At 43.4% G+C, this 22963-nt stretch overlaps 1 protein-coding gene across 2 annotated transcripts; it reads right to left on the bottom strand.

The window, feature by feature from the left end:
- Window positions 1-215: 215 nt before the first annotated feature.
- Window positions 216-21258, bottom strand: LOC121571860 (four and a half LIM domains protein 3). 2 transcript variants are annotated; one of them, XM_041883605.2, is made up of 6 exons: window positions 21104-21258; window positions 6062-6241; window positions 4859-5033; window positions 3105-3274; window positions 2770-2956; window positions 216-2169 (listed from the first exon to the last, which is right to left on the bottom strand). In XM_041883605.2, exons 2-6 carry the CDS (start codon window positions 6215-6217, stop codon window positions 2009-2011), a joined length of 849 nt encoding a protein of 282 aa, XP_041739539.1. In that variant the 5' UTR covers window positions 6218-6241; window positions 21104-21258; the 3' UTR covers window positions 216-2008. The 2 variants fall into 2 exon arrangements, with proteins under 2 accessions (XP_041739539.1, XP_041739540.1); XM_041883606.1 differs by having other exon boundaries at window positions 21156-21251.
- Between the last annotated feature and the right edge of the window lie 1705 nt (window positions 21259-22963).

The following is a 22963-nucleotide window of genomic DNA, read 5'->3' as shown; positions in this document are numbered from 1 at the left end:
CTCCTTTTGACCAGAGCCCTATGGGGATAAAGCCCCAGATCGACTAGTCTATGATGCACATATCTCATTGGGTGTTGTGGCCACAACCCTGGCTGATAGTCCTCGTGGGACCAAACAAGGCCACTTTTTTACATCTCCGCAAACAGGGTCAGCCATATTCCAGGAGAAGTCATGGGAAAAAATACTCAAAAATGCACAACAACATTGCCCTTGATTTTTTTATTTTTTTTATAGATTGTTGATCTCATCTGATAGGCTTTTGATGAGATGAGAATCAAGCTTGTGTCACAGTTGGTATTTAAAATGTGTGCTCTTCAACATGGGTCAAATGCATGGACACAAAACACATGTACTGGTTTGAACAAGAGATGCATTTTAATCTATTACTATTATCTATAAGTAAGTTCCTGGAATTCATGTAGATGGGAATCATGCATATGTAAGTCTTTGTTATCAGCCCCATTCTTGACTGATGCATACACACTGCATTGACCTGGGTGTTGACACCGGTCTGCTGGTCTCAGAGGGGTGGATCCTCAAGCACATGCACTTGTGACTTCAGAGGTTATAGCCCCTCACTTCCTGTGAACTTCAGTTCAACTTACTACACACATAGGGCTGTCAATCCTGTATTAATGTGTGAACAGTCTTGTGTCTTGCTTTCGACCTCACGTGACCCAACATATCTGTTTTTAACTGTAGAAACAACTCGGTTTAAAAGGCCAGCTACTTTTTGTTCTCTGTGTAGTCTTGTGAGGTACATATGGAGGGAATGGGATTTTTTTCATAGTGCCATGCTTAAAGGGCTCTCCACAGCACAACAGTATGTAGAACTATGTAGAGAGCTACGCAAACGAACCTCTGTCGGATCCGTTGCGTAGACTGTGTAAAGCCTTTTACAGACCATTATCAAAAAGTGGCTTTAGCAAGTCATTGAGCAGTTTGAGGAAAACTACATTCCACTCTGAATAAAGATTCAATCAGCCTTTTGGGGACAGTTTGTACCTTTGTCCTCCGCTACAATGCGTTTTGTGTTGGTCTGCCTGAATCTTCACTGAATTCCAGGGAGTGGCCACTGGGCACCACCACACTGGCACAACCAACGTAAAAATGATTCAATCTGTTCACACCAGGGGTTAAATAAGGAAAGTAATGTGCAATGTACGCAGAAGTCTGAAGGCTGTTCTCATCAGAAGACAATACACACCGCAAAGAAGCCTTATGAAGGGTTTCTTTTGGCCCATTTTGAGAAATACAATATATTAATCTTAACAAATACAGTATTCTGATCCAGTTGTGTTATTATTACAGTAAATAAATTACGCTTTATTGCTTTAGAGTTGTAACACTACACAATAGTTACAATACAGCATACAGAAACAAGGCAAGAAAGGCCATTTTGGTTTATATAAAAGAATACAAAGGCGATAGTAAAAAAGAAAGATAATTAATATAATTGACAAGCTGAGCTCTGACAACATTTTAATAATTTTTGATATAGCTGCAAACAAATACAGCTGTTAAGGCACTTAAAATATTTAGTTCACACTGTATGTGCATCATTAACACCATATTTCAGTAGAGCTCAGGTCAGGTGCATTAATATGTACGAAACTTTAGGAAAAAAATATATTTAATGTATTTGTTGATGTGCAAAAATATATTACAAAATTACAAGAGGAAAAGCTTTAGCCACATCATACTTGTGTTATTTGCTGGCTTTAAACATACATTTCAATGTGCTTTATGTTGTAAAGGCAGGTTAACAACATAGAATACATGCAACACTGATTTAAAAAAAGATATATATATATTTATATAAATATATTTAAGGTGATGTAGTATAAAATTTAGTGTTTTCTTTAATATGTTGAGGTTTAGATGCATCTGTACTGTACTGTATATGTTAACAAACCTGGAAGTGGACACTACTGTGTTACTAACTTGATAGCTATTACTGTACATTTGTGATTGGTCAGGTGCAGTTGAAGGACGAAGACAGTGATTCTCATTGGTCTTCTTGGTCGTTGTTGCAGTCTCCACACAGGATCTGGTCTCGGTCGGGGAAGAAGCCGGCCCCAACCAGAGAGACGGAGCAGCGGGAGCACTTGAAGCAGGGCTGGTGCCATTGACGATCCTGGAAAGAAATATACTTCCCCTCGCCAAACCCTGGAGGGAAATAAAACACACTCGTTAGCATCTATAACAGAATACGGTTACGTCTCAAATGGCACCCTATTTCCTATATAGCCCTATAGGCCCTGGTCAAAGGTAGTGCACTATAAAGTGAATAGGGTGCCATTTGGGACATGGTCTACGTCTGCAGAGAGACCTTTGACTCTCACCTGGATTGACAGGTGGGCCATAAGAGAGACATTACACAACACAAAAAAAAATTACATTCTGAACATTAAGTTCTGTGGGTTATTCTATGGTTGGCTACAATAATAGCCCTGCTGAGGATCTGTCAGTTCTCTGAGGTCCCTGTGTTTAATTGAAACATTGGCATTCTAAACATAGCCGCAGGCTTTACTAGTATATTTACAGTATGTCTGTGCTCTGGCATTAGGCTGAGATGGTACAAAGTGGTATAATGGGGAAGACATTGTGTGCGTCCCAAATGGCACTCTATTACCTCTATGGTGCACTCATTTTGAACAGAGCTCTATGGGCCCTGGACAAAAGTAGTGCAATATAAAGTGCAATTTGGGACACAGACAGTGTTTCAAATCAACCCATATTATCGAGTCAAATGGAGAATGTACTAACCTGTGATGGGCGAGTTACAGGAGGCACACTTCTGTGCGTAGATGCTGCTGAAGCACTTGACGCAGTAGGGCGTGTCTCCCTGGGAGGTGAAGGGCTGGCCGGCCAGTGGGATCTTGCATCCCGTGCACACGAAACACTCTTTGTGCCACGTCTCATCCTTGTAGCTCACACCCCCTGTCGCCAGCGCCTACGGAGGAGACATGCCCATCAACCACCCACTTGATCTAGCAAGTGTTTTTCACAAGGAACCTATCTACTACTGTGAACATGTCAATAACAGTGACAGGGAGAGGATGATGAAGGATAGCAGTTGATTTGAGGAGATCCTGGTTCACCTTTTTGCAGTGGCTGCATTGCGGTGCGAACCTGCCCTCGTAGCACGGTACACAGTAGTAGTGGTCTTTGTCTGGGATGAAGGACTGGGCACCGATGGGCTTCTCACAGCCATGGCACACAAAGCAGTTCTCGTGCCATGCAGAGCCCTCATACTCCAACTTCTTTGAGCCTGCCAGAGGGAGGGGGGAGAGAGAGAGAGAGAGAGAGAGAGAGAGAGAGAGAGAGAGAGAGAGAGAGAGAGAGAGAGAGAGAGACAGAGACAGAGACAGAGACAGAGAGAGAGAGAGAGAGCGAGAGAGAGAGAGAGAGAGAGAGAGAGAGAGAGAGAGAGAGAGAGAGAGAGAGAGAGAGAGAGAGAGAGAGAGAGAGAGAGAGAGAGAGAGACAAAGAGAAGGAGACAGACAGTTTTGGTATAAATCAGTCTGTCTGCAAGAGTCATCATCTGAGTAGTCATCACAATTACAGGTTTGTGTGCCATGTCAGCCACTTGAGTTCTGGGTTACAATGTCAACCCACAGCATTGCGTAATCTCCAAGTGCTCACACTACTGCTATAGCCAAAACAGGATGATTCAGTAATAACTGTACCTATTTGTACACAGACTCAATATATACCTCCCAGTCAACTCATAAAGTATAAATAATATTACAGGATTTTGCCATCAAGAATGCCTGTGTGGTGTTACAGCAAGTCAGGGCCAAATGGCTTTATGTAAGGAGGTATTTCAGAATGATGGTTTATGGGTGACTGTTCTTGGAACTTCTGACTTTAAGCGTATGCAGTTTAGTCTTCCACAAATACACACTTCCTCCAAGTAGGTAATAAAAGTAGCCAAAATAAAAGAAAGCGAGCCATGCCTATGAAAATGAACACCAGACCTCTTAATCATTGCCCTTGTTTTACGAGCTTTGGGACCTGAAAAATGCGGAGGTCGGCCAGTTGAACGTGTAACCGGCTGCATTTTTTAAAGGGGCGAGGGCGCAGTGTAGCGTTTAACTGCCACAGAAACCTAACACCCCACCCTGTCCAGATTTAATCCTGTGTAATTTGCAGTCATCCGACACCCACCCCTGCTGGTGGCGTAACACTGCCATGCCGTCACAAAGAACCTGGGGCCAGAATTCAACTGAGAGGCACTTTCAGCCGAGCGAGCACTGTCCCATCTAAGCACTGTCACACCCTAGCTGCTCAACAACAAAAACACATTAGCCTTTTCATGGATGCATCCCAAATGGCAAACTATTCCCTATGTAGTGCACTACTTTTGACCAGGGCCCTGAAGGTAGTGCACTATACCCAGGGAATAGGGTGCCATTTGGGACACAGCCTATGCTGTCCACGCCTGGGTGTGAGAACCCCTACCTCTACACTTTAGTGACACTGACTGAGGCAACGGAGCGGAATAGGTGGAATGGTATCAAATACAGCAAACACATGGTTTGATGCCATTCCACTTGCTCCATTCCCCTCAGCAGCCTCCACTGGTGTTGTGTTATGTATGGCCCCGTGTGGCTCAGTTGGTAGAGCATGGCGCTTGCAACGCCAGGGTTGTGGGTTTGTTTCCCACGGGGGGCCAGTATGAAAAAATTTATGCACTCACTAACTGTAAGTCGCTCTGGATAAGAACATCTGCTAAATGACTAAAATGTAAAATGTAATGTTGTCATGTATCCCCGCACGTTTCTGAGAGTTTCGATGTTCTGCTTGAGGGTACCTCTCCCTACTCAAGGGAAACAGTATCAGCTTTGGGTACCTGGCATGACGGTCTTGTCGCAGGCCACGCACTTGGAGGAGAACTCATTGCAATAGCAATCATTGCACAGCAGCGCCTCCTCCTGGCTGGTGAAGGGCTCGTCCGCCAGGGAGCGGTCACAGCGGAAACAACGGAAACAGTGTTGGTGGTAGTGTCTGTCCTCATAGAACAGCTCCTGGAGAGGGAGAGGAGGAGGAGGAGTAAGAGGGATGGACCCAGGCAAGGCAGGTCAGAGTCCGAAATATTCGGATTGAAAGACCATTCACATTAGTGGTAGCTGGTGGGCAGAGATATCGGAGGACAGGCTCATTGTAATAGCTGGAATGGTTTGATGTGTTTGATACCTTTCCTTTCCATTCCAGCCATTACAATGAGCCCGTCCATCTATATCTCCACCCACCAGCCTCCTCTGGTTCACATTTATGTTTATATGACAATGAGCTAGATTAGATCTGTTAACAAGGAGGTTTTACTGCATAACTCTAACTTCAATATAAACCATTTGAGTAAATATTGAAACAGTGTCCACAAAGAGATGTTTTAAATAATCCACCGCTTACAGTATGTTCCAGATCAACTGTAGTGCAAGCAAACACGGCTAACACACATTGCATGATTAATGTCTCGCATTATGTTCGGGGTGAAAACAATAATAATCCATTTGATTTGACCCGTTGGTGGGTTTTCACAGTGTTAGTAAAGGGGAATTGGACAGAGAGGGATGAGTGCGGTAAGTACTGTGTGGAGGAGGAGGAGGAGGAGGAGGAGGAGGAGGAGGGCCAAAGCTAACAGGAGATTTATTTACTGCCAGTCCCTCTGAGAGAGTCCATAACTCAGAGGTCACCCGTGCCCCGTGGCGTCTAAGGGTGTTCCCTTCAGCCCTGTGTTTTCATTTGACTCTAACCAAAAGGCCTTAATGTCTGCCTGGAGCAGCTCAAAGGGGATTTGCAGATGTCTTGGTATTTGCCAAAAGAGCAGGAAAGTTGTGTTTTCCAAGAACTCCAGCTCTTTAGAAGCCATTATAATCGAACACATGGACAAGGACAAATGCACACATACGCACACACTCTACTTCAGAAGTGACCACACATTCAAACAACTGTAGACAGAAAACAACCACTTGCCACATGTAGACACATTCACACACACACAACATATGCTAAACACATTCACACACACCTAGATCATACCGTTTATGCTTACCCGTGCATTGTGTGCGATGAGCTCCTTACACTCCTGACATGTGTTGGCATACAGGCGGTCATAGCAGGGGATACAGTGGGGAACGTCCTCCACTTGGATGTATTTGCGTCCGTACAGGGACTCCTTGCACTCGCCACAGTCAAAACGGTCACTCATGTTGTCTTATCCCCGATTCACCTCCTGAAAGGAAACATCACAACCACAGTGAGTGAACGCTTGCTGAGCAAAGGAGGAGAGGAATGAGGACAGCGCTGTGAACGTGTGAGGGAGGAGGGGGGGGGGGGCAGTGAGGGGAGTGAGAGAGAGAGAGAGAGAGAGAGAGAGGGAGAGAGGAGAGAGGGAGAGAGGAGAGAGACAGAGAGAGAGGAGAGAGATTCCCATGCAAATAAAATAAAAACTAAAATGTATTTGCCTAGAAGTAAGTATCCAAGGCAACCAGTCAACAGTAGGATAGGATGACCTTTAATGCCCCAGAGGGGGAAATTGTCTACTGCTGTATACAAAATAGACACTGTACAAAACACACTCAACATAATACATACATTGCACGTTACCCATGTCATACATGTTGTACACGTCTCGTACAACCAAATACATAATACATATTGCACACACTACCCTAACACACTCTGTCAGCGGCATACTAACAGATCAGCTTAACTTAATGCTGTTTAGACACCATGGACCTCCAAGGCCCTAGCCTGGTCCCAGATCTATTTGTGCTTTTGACTACTCCATTTTTATTGTCAAGCCAAACAAGGTTTTGCATTACAATTCCATAAGAAGTTGGCAAGAGAACAGAAACAGATCTGGCACTCAGGCTGCCAAAGCCCCTGATTCACCCTGGGAAACATTCCTGACTACATGTTCTAATCAGGTGATTGACATCTCATATGGTGAATAGGAAGGACGTGGTGGAAATACGCCTGACAGCTCTACTATACTGAGACAATCAGAACACCCTCCAGGCTATTTCTTAAGTCTGTAGGGAGCTGCGAGAGTATGTGACACCATGTCAGATACATGTACCCCAGTAGCGAAAGGGAAACAGAGTATGGGATTGCGTCTGTAGCTTTTCCTATAGAATGGGAAGGGCAAACAGGGTCCAACGGGGTACAAATGGGATGTGTCCCAAATGGCACCCTAGTTCCTACATAGTGCACTACTTTTGACCAGAACCATATGGGCCCTGATCAAAAGTAGTGCGCTATATAGGGAATAGGGTGCCATTTGGGAAGCAACCATGGTGTAGAGTAGCAAAAACTGGGAAGTGGGGGGATAAAGGTTGGAATTACATGAGTGGAGAAAGGTCTCAAGAGTTTAGCTAACACAGGCTCAAGAAAACATTGTCAGGAACATGGCATTGACAGAGACTCTAAAGGCAGACACAAATGTTTATCTTGGAAGCCATTTTGTTTATAATATTTTCCCTCTTTTTGAGGCAAAGAACACCCTTGAAATGCTTTCAGAATGTCAAAAAGCGAGGAGAAGGGTTGCGGGTTCAGTGATGTGCAGCTGAGCTTCAGGCGGTGGGTTTTAAAGGGAAGGGAAAGCCCTGGGGGTGAAGGGTTTAGCAGCTCCCACTCAGCAGACAGAGCTGAAGTCACAGCCTCACAGGCTCCATGTCCTAGTGGTGATTGAACCCAGGAACTGGGCTGCATCCCAAATGGCACCCTATTCCCTATACCTGTATAATGCACTACTTTTGACCAGGACCCAAAGGGCCATTTGGCACGCTCACGTGGAGTTCCGAACCAAGCAGACCTCATTTCTTGGAAATGCATTTTGCACACACAGGGTTGGCTTGATATAAAACAGGGGGGGTTGAATCAACCATTGCTCATGAAAGGAATTCCATCCCACAGTTGCAGTTGTTTTTTACAGGTATTGAGTTAAATGTACTGGAACCCACAAGTTATTCGCATCTGGTCCATTAATGAGTCGGCTCAGCAGTGGGGTGTACGTGCCATTCAAATGACTAGCCTCAGACTTTATTTACCATTATTACCACCATTTATACACGATGGCAAGCACACAAGACAGAAGACCTGGCGAAAGAACAACTTCTGTTTTATCCACCCTATTTGTCTCTTTTGTTTATAATTAAGCAACTGAAAACTTAGCTAACCTCCACAAAATGTCATAGCAGCAGCGCATTTGTAATGGGAACATTGAGCCATATCCTCCTCCCCCATCAGCTAGGCTGCATCAGCCTAAAGAGGTTTGATACTTTACAAGGTCAAAGACACTTGGACGGAACACAAAACAGACAAGTCCATCACACTCCATATCTGTTTCATGTCCGTTTATTGTGAGAGCGGTGGAAATCAGCTTGACTTCCCCTGCTAATGTCTCTCAAGAGGTTAGGCTTCTAGCTATTCTAGTCCATCCATCCCTAGAACCACTGCACTGATGCAACAATGGCCTTCCTTCCGGGCATAGTCCCCACACAGCTCTCTGAGGCCCCAGTATGACATCTGCAAATACATTATTTGTACTCCAGCTGTTGTGTCGACAAGTATAGGCATTATGACATTCCTTTCTATGTTTTGAAAGTCATACAAATGTTAACCATAAAAATGTATATGTCTGACCCAAAATCAAAATATAAACCAAGCCCTTTCTTTTTGATAATTTAAATCTATTGCGTCATTGTTTTCGGAGCCACAGATGGATTGGACCTATCCTTCACTGAACAACAATGAGCAGCTGATGAGTATTTCTGTCTGTAATAAAGCCCTTTTGTGGGGAAAAACTCATTCTGATTGGCTGGGCCTGGCTCCTCAGTGGGTGGGCCTGGCTGCCAAGTGGATGGGCCTATACCAATGGCTGCACCCTTGCCCAGTCAGTTGAAATCCATAGATTATGATTTCCTTATATGAACTGTAACTCAGTAAAATCTTTGAAATTGTTGCTTGCTGCGTTTATATTTTTTATCAGTATACATAAATGTATCTGTGTCTCCGCGTCCTGCTCCCAGTGAGACGTTAAGTCAAACAGAAATCCATCAATGGGAGACGTGTTTTTCTCTCCTAGCACACTTCTGTTATAACTCTGCATTTCGCACTTCCAGCCCCAGCGGACACATGGATATTCTTCAGTGATATATTGTCCACGCTGGTGAAAGATTAATCGGAGTCATTGACTCTGAAGGCTTTGTACTGTGAGCCAGACAGCAACACACACTCTCTCTTCGTCTCCCACATGGCCCAACAACCGACCAGGCCGCTCTCTGTCCCTTCAAGGTTCTCTGAAGTTGTTTTCTTTCTTTCTAACCTGACATTTTCTTCAGAGTGCGGAGCCAGTTGGAACTGCATGTGTGTGAGTTCTACTGCAGGGTGCTTCTCTGTCTGCGTGGGTTCTTCCTAAATGGTAACCTGTACCCTATACAGTCCACTACTTTGACCAGGACCAATGGGGCTCTGATCAAAAGTAGTGTACTATAAAGGGAATAGGGTGCCATTTGGGATGCACACTGTGTGTTTATTTTCCCAGCAGAGGAGTCTAGTGTGCCCTATGCTTTACAAAGCAGGATGTTCCATGATGAAACCCCATGACACCTAGGAGCAAGAGAAAAGAGAAAGGAGCCTTTGTCTGAAATGGAACAATCCTACAGTAGTGTGTAGGTAGCCTACTTCCTTGGATAACATTACCAGTTTCTTCCTAGGATAAAAAAAAATACTCTTCAGGTGGTTGTTCTTGTTGACATGTGCTGGGTGACCTATTGCACTTTCCACTGATATTCAAATTAGAGCCCTGCACAAGCATGAATTTTAAGCCTGAGTCCTACACATGCCTGCGACGTTCAGGCCCTACCCTACCCTGTCCAGATTGCTTTTGCCAAATTTAAGGCTCTGCCCGAAATCAGAGATAACTTCCTTTGTTAGTATCCATTAGATGCTTGTCTCTGTCTGTCCCTCGCTCCCTGCGCTTTTCGCGCTGCATACATTCTGCTGCTAGTCTGCGTGTGTGAGTATCCATAGCAATGGCTCTGCCTTGGGCTGCTCAATCACGAGACTTGAGAGACCAGTTAGCTGCTAGCTAGCTATTTTTCGTCACACTAAACTCGACAAAACTCAAGGAACAATATTATTTTATAGGGATGGGCATGAGTATCGAGCACTTGAGTACACGTCAAAACTCGATCTTTAACCAGATATATTTTTTCAAATACTGTAAAACTATTTAGTAAAATGTTTGTCTTGAAGACAACGTTAATTTGCTTTGACTTTAGAGTTGCATTTGTACATGTGCATTTGCGGGGGAAAACAAAAAAGAAACCAAGCAATGCATCAAACAGTTCTTCTTATTAAATTCCCTTTCCCCTCCATGTCTTGCTCACTCAATTGCGTTCTGACCACTCCCTCTACACCAGTGGCGTGTATTCATGGATGCCAGGCTTCCCCCCCAAAAAAGACTAAAACATACAAAATAGTGTATCTTTCGACTTTCTGTGTTTCATAAATTTCCTGCCATTCACAAGAGGCTGAATGTGTCTCACCGGAGAAAGCATCTGAGCGAACAAAACAGCGCCCCTCTGTCTCAGTATGTGTAGCGTATCTAACTGATGCTGTCTTGTCAGAAAGAGTTCAGACCAAACACATCACAAGTCAAACCTCATTCTTGACATTGTTGTTGTCCTCTGGTGGCTAACTAGCTACAGTTGAAGTCGGTTGGAGTCATTAAAACTCGTTTTTCAACCACTCCACAAATGTCTTGTTAACAAACTATAGTTTTGGCAAGTCGGTTAGGACATCTACTTTGTCCAACAATTGTTTACAGACAGATTATTTCACTTATAATTCACTGTCTCACAATTCCAGTGGGTCAGAAGTTTACATACACTAAGTTGACCGTGCCTTTAAACAGCTTGGACATTTCCAGACATTGATGTCATGGCATTAGAAGCTTCTGATAGGCTAATTGACCTCCACAAGTCTGGTTCATCCTTGGGAGCAATTTCCAAACGCCTGAAGGTACCACGTTCATCTGTACAAACAATAGTACGCAAGTATAAACACCATGGGACCACGCAGCTGTCATACCGCTCAGGAAGGAGACGCGTTCTGTCTCCTAGAGAAGAACGTACTTTGGTGCGAAAAGTGCAAATTAATCCCAGAACAACAGCAAAGGACCTTGTGACGATACTGGAGGAAACAGGTACAAAAGTATCTATAGCCACAGTAAAACGAGTCCTATATTGACATAACCTGAAAGGCCGCTCAGCAAGGAAGAAGCCACTGCTCCAAAACCGCCATAAAAAAGCCAGACTATGGTTTGCAACTGCACATCGGGACAAAGATCGTACTTTTTGGAGAAATGTCCTCTGGTCTGATGAAACAAAATTTTTACTGTTTAGCCATAATGACCATCGTTATGTTTGGAGGATAAAGGGGGATGCTTGCAAGCCGAAGAACACCATCCCAACCGTGAAGCACGAGGGTGGCAGCATCATGCTGTGGGGGTGCTTTGCTGCAGGAGGGACTGGTGCACTTCACAAAATAGATGGCATCATAAGGAAGGAAAATTATGTGGATATATTGAAGCAACATCTCAAGACATCAGTCAGGAAGTTAAAGCTTGGTCGCAAATGGGTCTTCCAAATGGACTATGACCCCAAGCATACTTCCAAAGTTGTGGCAAAATGGCTTAAGGACAACAAAGTAAAGGTATTGGAGTGGTCATCACAAAGCCCTGACCTCAATCCTATAGAAAATGTGTGGGCAGAACTGAAAAAGCATGTGTGAGCAAGGAGGCCTACAAACCTGACTCAGTTACACCAGCTCTGTCAGGAGGAATGGGCCAAAATTCACCCAACTTATTGTGGGAAGCTTGTGGATGGCTACCCGAAACGTTTAACCCAAGTTAAACAATTTAAAAGCAAAGCTACCAAATACTAATTGAGTGTATGTAAACTTCTGACCCACTGGGAATGTGATGAAAGAAATAAAAACTGAAATAAATAATTCTCTCTACTATTATTCTGACATTTCACATTCTTAAAATAAAGTGGTGATCCTAACTGACCTAAGACAGGGAATTTTTACTAGGATTAAATGTCAGGAACTGTGAAAAACTGAGTTTAAATGTATTTGGCTAAGGTGTATGTAAACTTCCGACTTCAACTGTAGCTAGAATCGGCCCTTTCCTAAATTAGCCATTGATAGAGATAGGGATTTGGCCTTGTGGTTTTACTTAATTCTCCGTTCTGGCCAATGATTATAACAGCGATTCTGATCCAACCCTAAATTCACACATTACCGTTCAAAAGTTTGCGGTCACTTAGAAATGTAATTTCTTTCGAAAGAAAAGCAATTTTTTTGTCCATTAAAATAACATCAAATTGATCAGAAATACAGTGTAGACATTGTTAATGTTGTAAATGGCTATTATTGCTGGAAACTGTTGATTTATTATGGAATATCTACATAGGCATAATGGCCCATTATCAGCAACCATCTTTCCTGTGTTCCAATGGCACGTTGTGTTTGCTAATCAAAGTTTATCATTTTAAAAGGCTAATTGATCATTAGAAAACCCTTTTGCAATTATGTTAGCACAGCTGAAAACTGTTGTGTTGATTAAAGAAGCAATAAAACTGGCCTTCAGACTAGCTGAGTATCTGGAGCATCAGCAATTGTGGGTTCGATTACAGGCTCAAAATGGCCAGAAACAAATAACTTTCTTCTGAAACTTGTCAGTCTATTCTTGTTCTGAGAAATGAAGGCTATTCCATGCGAGAAATTGCCAAGAAACTGAAGATCTCGTACAACGCTGTGTACTACTCCCTTCACAGAACAGCGCAAACTGGCTCTAACCATAATAGAAAGCGGAGTGGGAGGCCCCGGTGCACAACTGAGCAAGAGGACAAAAACATTAGAGTGTCTAGTTTGAGAAACAGACGCCTCACAGGTCCTCAACTGGCAGCTTCATTAAATAGTACCTGCAAAACACCAGTCTCAACGTCAACAGTGAAGAGGTGACTCCGGGATGCTGACCTTCTAGGCAGTGTTGCAAAGAAAAAGCCATATCTCAGACTGGCCAATAAAAAGAAAAGATTAAGATGGGCAAAAGAACACAGACACTGGACAGAGGAAGATTGGAAAAAAGTGTTATGGACAGACGAATCGAAGTTTGAGGTGTTTGGATCACAAAGAAGAACATTTGTAAGACGCAGACCAAATGAAAAGATGCTGGAGGAGTGCTTGATGCCATCTGTCAAGCATGGTGGAGGCAATGTGATGGTCTGGGGCTGCTTTGGTGGTGGTAAAGTGGGAAATAAAAAAAAATATCACTCCATTTTGCAACGCCATGCCATACCCTGTGGACAGCGCTTGATTGGAGCCAATTTCCTCCTACAACAGGACAATGACCCAAAGCACAGCTCCAAACTATGCAATAACTATTTAGGGAAGAAGCAGTCAGCTGTTATTCTGTCTATAATGGAGTGGCCAGCACAGTCACCGGATCTCAACCCTATTGAGCTGTTGTGGGAGCAGCTTGACCGTATGGTACTTAAGAAGTGCCCATCAAGCCAATCCAACTTGTGGGAGGTGCTTCAGGAAGCATGGGGTGAATGTGTTCCACAATATAATATAACCAGTTGATATTATGATTTCAATTTTTATTGACTGAATATACACTGAGTGTACAAAACATTAGGAACACCTGCTCTTTCAATGACAGACTGACCAGGTGAAAGCTATGATCCCTTATTGATGTCACCTGTTAAACCACTTCAATCAGTGTAGATGAAGGGGAGAAGACAGGTTAAAGAAGGATTTTTAAGCCTCGAGACAATTGAGACATGGATTGTGTATGTGTGCCATTCAGACAGTATATTTAAGTACCTTTGAACGGGGTATGGTAGTAGGTGCCAGGCGCACCAGTTTGAGTGTCAAGAACTGCAATGCTGCTGGGGTTTTCACGCTAAACAGTTTCCCGTGTGTATCAAAATGGTCCACCTCCCAATGAGCATCCAGCCAACTTGACACAACTGTGGGAAGCATCGGATTCAACATGTGCCAGCATCCCTTGGGATCGCTTTCGACACCTTGTAGACTCCATGCCCATCAGTATTGTTTTTCCCGCAGTGTGTCCCAAATGGCACCATATTTTCTACACATATACTACTTTTGACCAGGGCCCATATCTGGTCAAAAGTAGTGCACTATGTAGGGAATAAGGTGCCATTTGGGACTCACCCCCAGTCATTCCTCATTATCATGTGTGAACCAATGAGTTTCCACAGGAGTGTGTGGTCGTAAAAGTGTGTGCTGTTTCTTGACACAGTACTTATATGTTCTAAAGAAAGGCTTTTTGACTATGGTAAAATGACTAATGACTAATCAGTACTTTATCCGGTACAGTAACACCCTAAAACTACCCAGACTGATTATATGAAACAGTAATATACAGTAATAACAGGGGGAAAAAACATTTTATTAATCACATGCTTCATAAACAACAGGTGTAGACTAACAGTGAAATACTTATTTACGGGCCCTTCCCAACAATGCAGAGAGAAAGAAAATAATAGAAAAGTAAAACACGTAATAACAAAAGTAATAATAAATACACTATGAGAAACAATAACTTGGCTATATACACTGTGTGCAGGGGTATGAGGTAATTGAGGTAGATATGTACAGTATATACACTGCTAAAAAAAATAAAGGGAACACTTAAACAACACAATGTAACTCCAAGGCAATCACACTTCTGTGAAATCAAACTGTCCACTTAGGAAGCAACATTGATTGACAATAAATGTCTCATGCTGTTGTGCAAATGGAATAGACAACAGGTGGAAATTATAGGCAATTAGCAAGACACCCCCAATAAAGGACTGGTTTTGCAAGTGGTGACCACAGATCACTTCTCAGTTCCTATGCTTCCTGGCTGATGTTTTGGTCACTTTTGAATGCTGGCGGTGCTTTCACTCTAGTGGTAGCATGAGACGGAGTCTACAACCCACACAAGTGGCTCAGGTAGTGCAGCTCATCCAGGATGGCACATCAATGCGAGCTGTGGCAAGAAGGTTTGCTGTGTCTGTCAGCGTAGTGTCCAGAGCATGGAGGCACTACCAGGAGACAGGCCAGTACATCAGGAGACGTGGAGGAGGACGTAGGAGGGCAACAACCCAGCAGCAGGACTGCTACCTCCGCCTTTGTGCAAGGAGGAGCAGGAGGAGCACTGCCAGAGCCCTGCAAAATGACCTCCAGCAGGCCACAAATGTGCATGTGTCTGCTCAAACGGTCAGAAACAGACTCCATGAGGGTGGTATGAGGGCCCGACGTCCACAGGTGGGGGTTGTGCTTACAGCCCAACACCGTGCAGGACGTTTGGCATTTGCCAGAGAACACCAAGATTGGCAAATTCGCCACTGGTGCCCTGTGCTGACGGGACAGAGTCTGGAGACGCCGTGGAGAACGTTCTGCTGCCTGCAACATCCTCCAGCATGACCGGTTTGGCGGTGGGTCAGTCATGGTGTGGGGTGGCATTTCTTTGGGGGGCCGCACAGCCCTCCATGTGCTCGCCAGAGGTAGCCTGACTGCCATTAGGTACCGAGATGAGATCCTCAGACACCTTGTGAGACCATATGCTGGTGCGGTTGGCCCTGGGTTCCTCCTAATGCAAGACAATGCTAGACCTCATGTGGCTGGAGTGTGTCAGCAGTTCCTGCAAGAGGAAGGCATTGATGCTATGGACTGGCCCGCCCGTTCCCCAGACCTGAATCCAATTGAGCACATCTGGGACATCATGTCTAGCTCCATCCACTTGCTTTAGTCCAGGTCTGGGAGGAGATCCCTCAGGAGACCATCCGGCCACCTCATCAGGAGCATGCCCAGGCGTTGTAGGGAGGTCATACAGGCACGTGGAGGCCACACACACTACTGAGCCTCATTTTGACTTGTTTTAAGGACATTACATCAAAGTTGGATCAGCCTGTAGTGTGGTTTTCCACTTTAATTTTGAGGGTGACTCCAAATCCAGACCTCCATGGGTTGATAAATTTGATTTCCATTGATCATTTTTGTGTGATTTTGTTGTCAGCACATTCAACTATGTAAAGAAAAAAGTATTTAATAAGATTATATCATTCATTCAGATCTAGGATGTGTTATTTTAGTGTTCCCTTTATTTTTTTGACCAGTGTATAAAATAGACAACAGGATAGATAACAAACAGTAGCAGTATATGTGATGAGTCAAAAAGAGTTAGCGGAAAACGGGTTAATGTAGATAGTCCGGGTAGCTATTTGGTTAACTATTTAGAAGTCTTATGGCTTGGTGGTAGAAGCTGTTCAGGGTCCTATTGGTTCCAGACTTGGTGCATTGGTACTGCTTGCCGTGCGGTAGCAGAGAGAACAGTCTATGACTTGGGTGGCTGGAGTCTCTGACCATTTATAGGGCCTTCCTCTGACACTGCCTGGATGGCAGGGAGCTCGGACCCAGTGATGTACTGGGCCGTACGCACTACCTGATGCAGCCAGTCAAGATGCTCTCAATGGTGCAGCTATAGAACTTTTTGAGGATCTGAGGGCTCATGCCAAATCTTTTCAGCCTCCTGAGGGGGAAGAAGCGTTGTCGTGCCCTCTTCACGACTGTGTTGGTGTGTGTGGACCATGATAGATCCTTAGTGATGTGGACACCAAGGTACTTGAAGCTCTTGACCCACTCCATTACAGCCCCGTCGATGTGGATGGGGGCATGCTCGGCCCTCCGTTTCCCATAGTCCATGGTCAGCTCCTTTGTCTTTCTGACGTTGAGGGAGAGGTTGTTGCCTTGGCACCACACTACCAGGTCTCTTACCTCCTCCCTATAGGCTGTCTCATCGTCGTCGGTGATCAGGCCTACCACCGTCATGTCGTCAGCAAACTTAATGATGGTGTTGGAGTCGTGCACGGCCACGCAGTCGTGGGTGAACAGGGAGTACAGGAGGGGACTAAGCACGCACCCCTGAGGGGCCCCTGTGTTGAGGGTCAACATGGCGGATGTGTTGTTACCTATCATCACCACCTGGGGGCGGCCCGTCAGGAAGTCCAGGATCCAGTTGCAGAGGGGGGTGTTCAATCTCAGGGTCCTTAGCTTAGTGATGAGATTGGAAGGCACTATGGTGTTGAATGCTGAGCTGTATTCAATTAACAGCATTCTCACACAGGTGTTCCTCTTGTCCAGGTGGGAGAGGGCAATGTGGAGTGCAATAGAGATTGCGTCATCTGTGGATCTGTTGGGGCGGTATGTGAATTGGAGTGGGTCCAGGGTGTCTGGGATGATGGTGTTGATGTGAGCCATGACCATCCTTTCAAAGCATTTCATGGCTACAGATGTGAGTGCTAAGGGGCGATAGTCATTTAGAAAGGTTACCTTGTCTTTCTTGGGCATAGGAACTATGTTGGTCTGCTTGAAACATGTAGGTATTACAAACTGGGTCAGGGAGAGGTTGAAAATGTCAGTGAAGACACTTGCCAGTTGATAAGCGCATGCTCTGAGTACACGTCCTGGTAAGCCGTCTGGCCCTGCGGCCTTGTGAATGTTAACCTATTTAAAGGTTTTACTCACATCGGCAACGGAGAGCGTGATCACACAGTCAGCAGTCATTTAATAGTTACCCCACTTTATACTTGAATATTTATTTTCCATGAAACCGGATTAGCCTATGTTTAATAATGTTCCTGCCCAGAACAGTTAACATTTTGTCTGACATTTTTGGGTCACACAACATAGCTCTCACAGAGAAGGATATTGATGGGCTGAACGTTGCTATAAACACATGTAAAGCTCCTGTAGCTATAGCATGGATGGTGAAGTAAAATGTTCCAGAAAAAAAGGAAAGGCTTGTCCCTTACAGCCATCGGTCGGATGACTGCTCCCTCTCTCTTTTATCCCAGTACAAAGAGACCCAATGTGAAGTGACTGACTTCCTGCCGGATCACAAGGCACTGTTAGCTGCCTGCACGCACACACAAACCAAAATGAACAGAGTTAGCTCTCATCAAGTTGATATGCAATTTCTGTCTGTTTCAACATTCCAAACGCAAAACACCTCGTTTTGGATACTTGAACATCGACCATGCCCAACATTCCTTTACCAATGTCCTTCTGAGGTCACTTCAATCAATGTGTTGAAAACAGACAAAATTGCACTGGGAAACACACACTGGGCAATGATGATACTATCAACTCAAGACAAGTGAAGACTTTACCTAATCTTCATTCTTATCTGAATTTAATTACAAGCACGGACTGATTAATGTCTCCACTTGCTCGTAGGGTAGTAATTAAAATATCCCTTGCTGACATTAAAACAGAAATACTGAGCCTGTAATCTTTCACCTGCCCTTTGAGGAACAATAAAAGCGTAATTAATGAGAGGGTACGTGCTTGGCTGTGTTTAGCTTTGGGCCCCCAGCTGTCTGTTTATACCCCGTAGAGAACAATGCAAGCTGCAGCTGAAAGCCTTCTTAGAGCTATGTCCTTCCCTCACCACCTCTGGTGTGTACTAAAACAAAAGGCCAAATCCGACAACAAATAAAAAGACGTCACTGTGCCAATGCCTTCTTCGCTCTGTGTGGTAGACCTATGCTATGTTCATGAACAAAGGAAAGGAAAGGCCTGAGTATGACCTGGTGCAGAACTCAGTCTAGTAAAGATAACAAAAAATAAGTGCTTTAAATTAGAAGATAATCTGAAGAAAATCAATTAAAAAGGGGAATAGATATAATCTCCTCTTTCTATTCAAAGGTAGTCATGGAGATAAGAAGGCAAGAGACGTCACTAGCATCCTCTTCTGGAGCAAAGTTGCTTTTGGCAACAGTCTGTTTCATTTGGATTATTTTGCAGTGGGAATTTGACCAAAGAATAAATAAATAAAGTTGGCTTGATGTGCACAATCAGCAGTCAGTCATTATCCAAAACAAATATGCACGTAAACATATTTTCCCAGCATCAGATGCCGGTAGCCAGTGGAGCGAGCATCCATCCAACCCCAGGCCCCGGGTGTTAATGGTATCAACTGTGTTTATTTTCCCAGAGCCCACGGCAACCCTACAGCCTGTTGCCTTTGTTTCATTGCTGCTGTAAGATTTATTTGTCTTTGTTTTTGAGTAACATCTACATGTGTAAGCAGTTTTGGACTGTTGAGACAAATGGTTGTAGACCCCAACAGAATTTTTTTGGGAGAGAGGGAGTTCGAGGAAATTTGAGATAGAGTGGAATGCACTGTTTCTGGAGACAATGGATAAATAAGTAAATGAATTTATCCATTTAACTACATCGAAATGGAAACAGAAACAACAGTGTGATAATAGTAGTGAATAATTTATAACCTATGGGTCATTGGCCCTAATCATGGCCTGAGCCCGTACCAGGTTGTGTCCCAAATCATAATATTCCAAAAGTAGTGCTCTATATAGGGAATAAGGTGCCATTTGGGATGCATTCCCAGTCTGGGAAAGACTTGTCCATCTCCAGAAGTCCTGGAAACCGTTTGGCTCTGCTCCAATGATTGTACACAGACCCAACCTTCCCCAATGAGAAGAATGTCAGAAGAATGAGACTGTGGTCAGAACGTGGCAGAATCATGTGGTAAATCGAATGTTGGGATTGAAAATAACAAACAAATGCATTTTTCTTCCACCCTCCCTCTGTTCTAAAAACGGCAAATTCCTCCTTTTCTAAAAAATAATGAAGCAGTTCTTTCTGGCTGCCACCACATTTCTGCTGGTTACTCACAGGGAAAGACTCCTCACAAAAAGCCGATTGTTTAAATAATTAAAGAGCTATGTTAATTTCACCCAAAGTGTGTCGAACTCACATGATGACATGGATATAGAGTTTGCTGAATACATGCAGAAACTATTCCATTTGGTGTTTCCCCCCACCATATCAAGACACTGTTAATCAAGCTCTTAGTTTGAATGTGTGAGCAAATAATATGTTCTGTGTGTTATTATTCAACATTAACGTGTCAGAATCCATGTAATTCAAACAGAGAGATTGACTTGGGGGCAACCGTTACAGAAGGGCCCGTCTCATCTAAGGACTCCTTGTTCTCCTCTCTATAAATTGTACCTGTTCAAAATGGTCTCTGTCCAAGGCAGCTAACCCCAACCCCCAACATCCCTCAGTTAGTTTCCTCATTCTAAAGAAAAATTTGGCTACATCCTATGATATATCCTGTCAGTCCAGAGCCCTAGGAGAGAAGGGACGGATGCTAAGCATCTGTGCAACGGGATATATAACGTTTAAAGAGAGATAAAGAGGACATACAACCATTTGTTGGCTGAGATAGAAAAACATTAAGGAAGGGACGGAGAGAGAAAGACAAAGCGAACATGAGATAAAGAGAGAGAGAAGAGAGAGAGAGAGAGAGAGAGAGAGAGAGAGAGAGAGAGAGAGAGAGAGAGAGAGAGAGAGAGAGAGAGAGAAGACAAATTCGATGCTCTGCCTGTGGCTTGTGTAATGAACTGTGGCTTGTGTAATGAAAAACAAAACAATAAATGTTCCTTCTAAAGAGCATTGTGTTTGAGCATCTGCTTCATGTCGAATCTTGTGTGTATGATAGACATATCACAGAGTTTCTCAGGTGGAATACTGTACTGTCTGAGACAGACAGACAGACAGACAGGTGAGTCGTGTGAAAGATCTCTCGAGCTGTGATCTGTCTTGTGGACGTCGAGTGTCCAGATATCTTGACCTAAAACGTCACGCGATTTTCTGTTCCCTTGATAAAAATAAGCATAAATACCTTTCCCAATGTATGACAATAGTTAACATATAACACATATTTTATCAGATAAAATAGTCAGTAGGCTAGAACTGAAGGGTCTAACGACGGACGATTCGCCAGGTGAGTCGATTCGCATCACCAACTGTATTATCCAGGTGCTTCACTGACTAAAATGTAGGCTAGTAAAAGTAAGAATAAACAACACTATTCACTTAATCTCGCTTTAAATCTAATATTGATCATATTGGCTCTCATAATTGTGTTATTATTCGTTATAAAACTCATACAAATGATTGTAAAATATCATACCCCCAATTTACAGCTCCTTGCCAAATGAAGTTCCTTTGTTTCAGTCACCAACCTGTAGCTTGCAGCTTTTCTCCGGCAGAAAAGTTGACTACAAATTATGACGAGTCAAGATCCGATACTGTACTGTACCCTTCTCAACTTCAACTAATGTGAAATGCATCGTGTAGCCTACTACCTCCCGTGCGCAACAGCATCAGGCATGCGCGTAAAATCCCACCCTACAGAAATGTCACTCCTCGCTTTACTGCGGAGGCACATCCGCACAGGTAATTTCAAGTGACACAGACAAAAAAATCATATTTACCGAGCTATTCATTAACTTTGGAAGTGTCTGTTTGTTTAGCCAAAATCTCTATGTTGTCACTGTTAAAACGGTGTTTTTGACTTGAATGTAAAAGTCAAACATGAACAGAACTCCATAGGCTGCTCCCTACTGTACCTTCAAGATCACAGATGACTGACTCATTATCTGTATCTGTTTGTTCTTCATCCCTGTTTTATGTTAGTGCCAGTCTGTACTATCATGTCAACTCCTTGTCACCCATTATTTTCATGCCATGTTTGGCTTGACAATTACCAATGGAGTTGGCAAGAGCACAAGCAGATCTGGGACCAGGTTGTATATCTCAGTGTAGAGAAGTAGTGAACTACATGTAGTTCAACTAGTCATTTAGCTACATTTTGCATTAGCTTGGTGGTAGTTGAAGTACATTCAAATGTAGGTAGTGTTTTCAATAGTTAATTACTTTTTTGCCATGTAGTGGTGTAGACAATTATTGGAACTACAGACTACTTTTTTGCAAAAATAAAATATGGGTGAAGTGGGCAATCATTTCCTTTCTTTGTCTGCATCAGACCTGCATAATTCTCTCACTTGTGTTTAATAGGCTAAATTACACATTATGTTAACATATGACCCCAAAGTGATCTGTTCTTGTAATTATAGTCTATGCCATTTCAGATTGACATATGCAAACATGTTTAACTTAACTTCTTTCAGTGTGAAGTATTTGGTAGCTTGGTAACTATCTTTTCAGAGTAGCTTCCCCTACACCGTCACTAACATTGGTTGATAAGAGGCTGATGGGGGTAAAAACTGAAGCAATGAACTACCATAAGGATTCACTTTTGTGTTGTCATTAATTCATACTCGATTAAGGTTCCTTACCAACTCACTCAGCAGAGTAAATACTCTGCGGTCACAAGAAACTGCTGGGTTCCTGAAAAAAGCCCTGGCAAGCAAGATATTATTTTCCTTTTTTTTACCTCAATTTTCCACCACTCTAAACTGGAGGTCCGGGGTTGATTAAAGAGTTACGTTGTGGCTCCATTCTGCCACTACCCATTAGGCATGAAAATGTATGAGCACGTGTAGTATGAATTAAGTTTCGTCTCACATGTAACTTACCTATTTATCTTGTTAGTGTTGTTCCCCCTGTACTGTTAAAAAGGCTTATGAGATGCCTCTGAGTGGTCCTATGTTTCAATGATGTACCCAATTGGGGGGAGGGGGTAAATTATGCAATGGAATAAAGGAACATTCTTTTTGGGTGATAGCAACCACCTGAGCTGATCATTCTTAACAGCATGCAGCAGGTCTACCTTAAGTACTACAACGCATAGACCATACACAGACACATGTATACACAGTTCAAGTCAGGTCACCAATGTAGAAAAAAGTAACTGGTACAAAAGTAGAGTAACACTGACTCCATGTATTTCATACAATAATAATAATAATAAATACCATACAGTCATCTAGGTGTGCATTACATGACATTTGTGGTTAGGTCAGTGGTCTTGAACCTCTGATATTTATCATTGTATTAACGCAGTCACAGACATCATCATACACTGCTT

This window comes from Coregonus clupeaformis, chromosome 8 (assembly GCF_020615455.1).
Source record: "Coregonus clupeaformis isolate EN_2021a chromosome 8, ASM2061545v1, whole genome shotgun sequence".
NCBI classification, from domain to species: domain Eukaryota; kingdom Metazoa; phylum Chordata; class Actinopteri; order Salmoniformes; family Salmonidae; genus Coregonus; species Coregonus clupeaformis.
This window is presented reverse-complemented; position numbering and strand designations above follow the sequence as displayed.

Coding starts and splice junctions, on each gene's coding strand:
- LOC121571860 (XM_041883605.2), bottom strand. CDS start 6,217: ATGAGTGACCGTTTTGACTGTGGCGAGTGCAAGGAGTCCCTGTACGGA. Junction 5,034..6,061: donor TCATCGCACACAATGCACGG/GTAAGCATAAAC, acceptor CTCCCTCTCCAG/GAGCTGTTCTATGAGGACAG. Junction 2,957..3,104: donor AATGCAGCCACTGCAAAAAG/GTGAACCAGGAT, acceptor TCTCCTCCGTAG/GCGCTGGCGACAGGGGGTGT.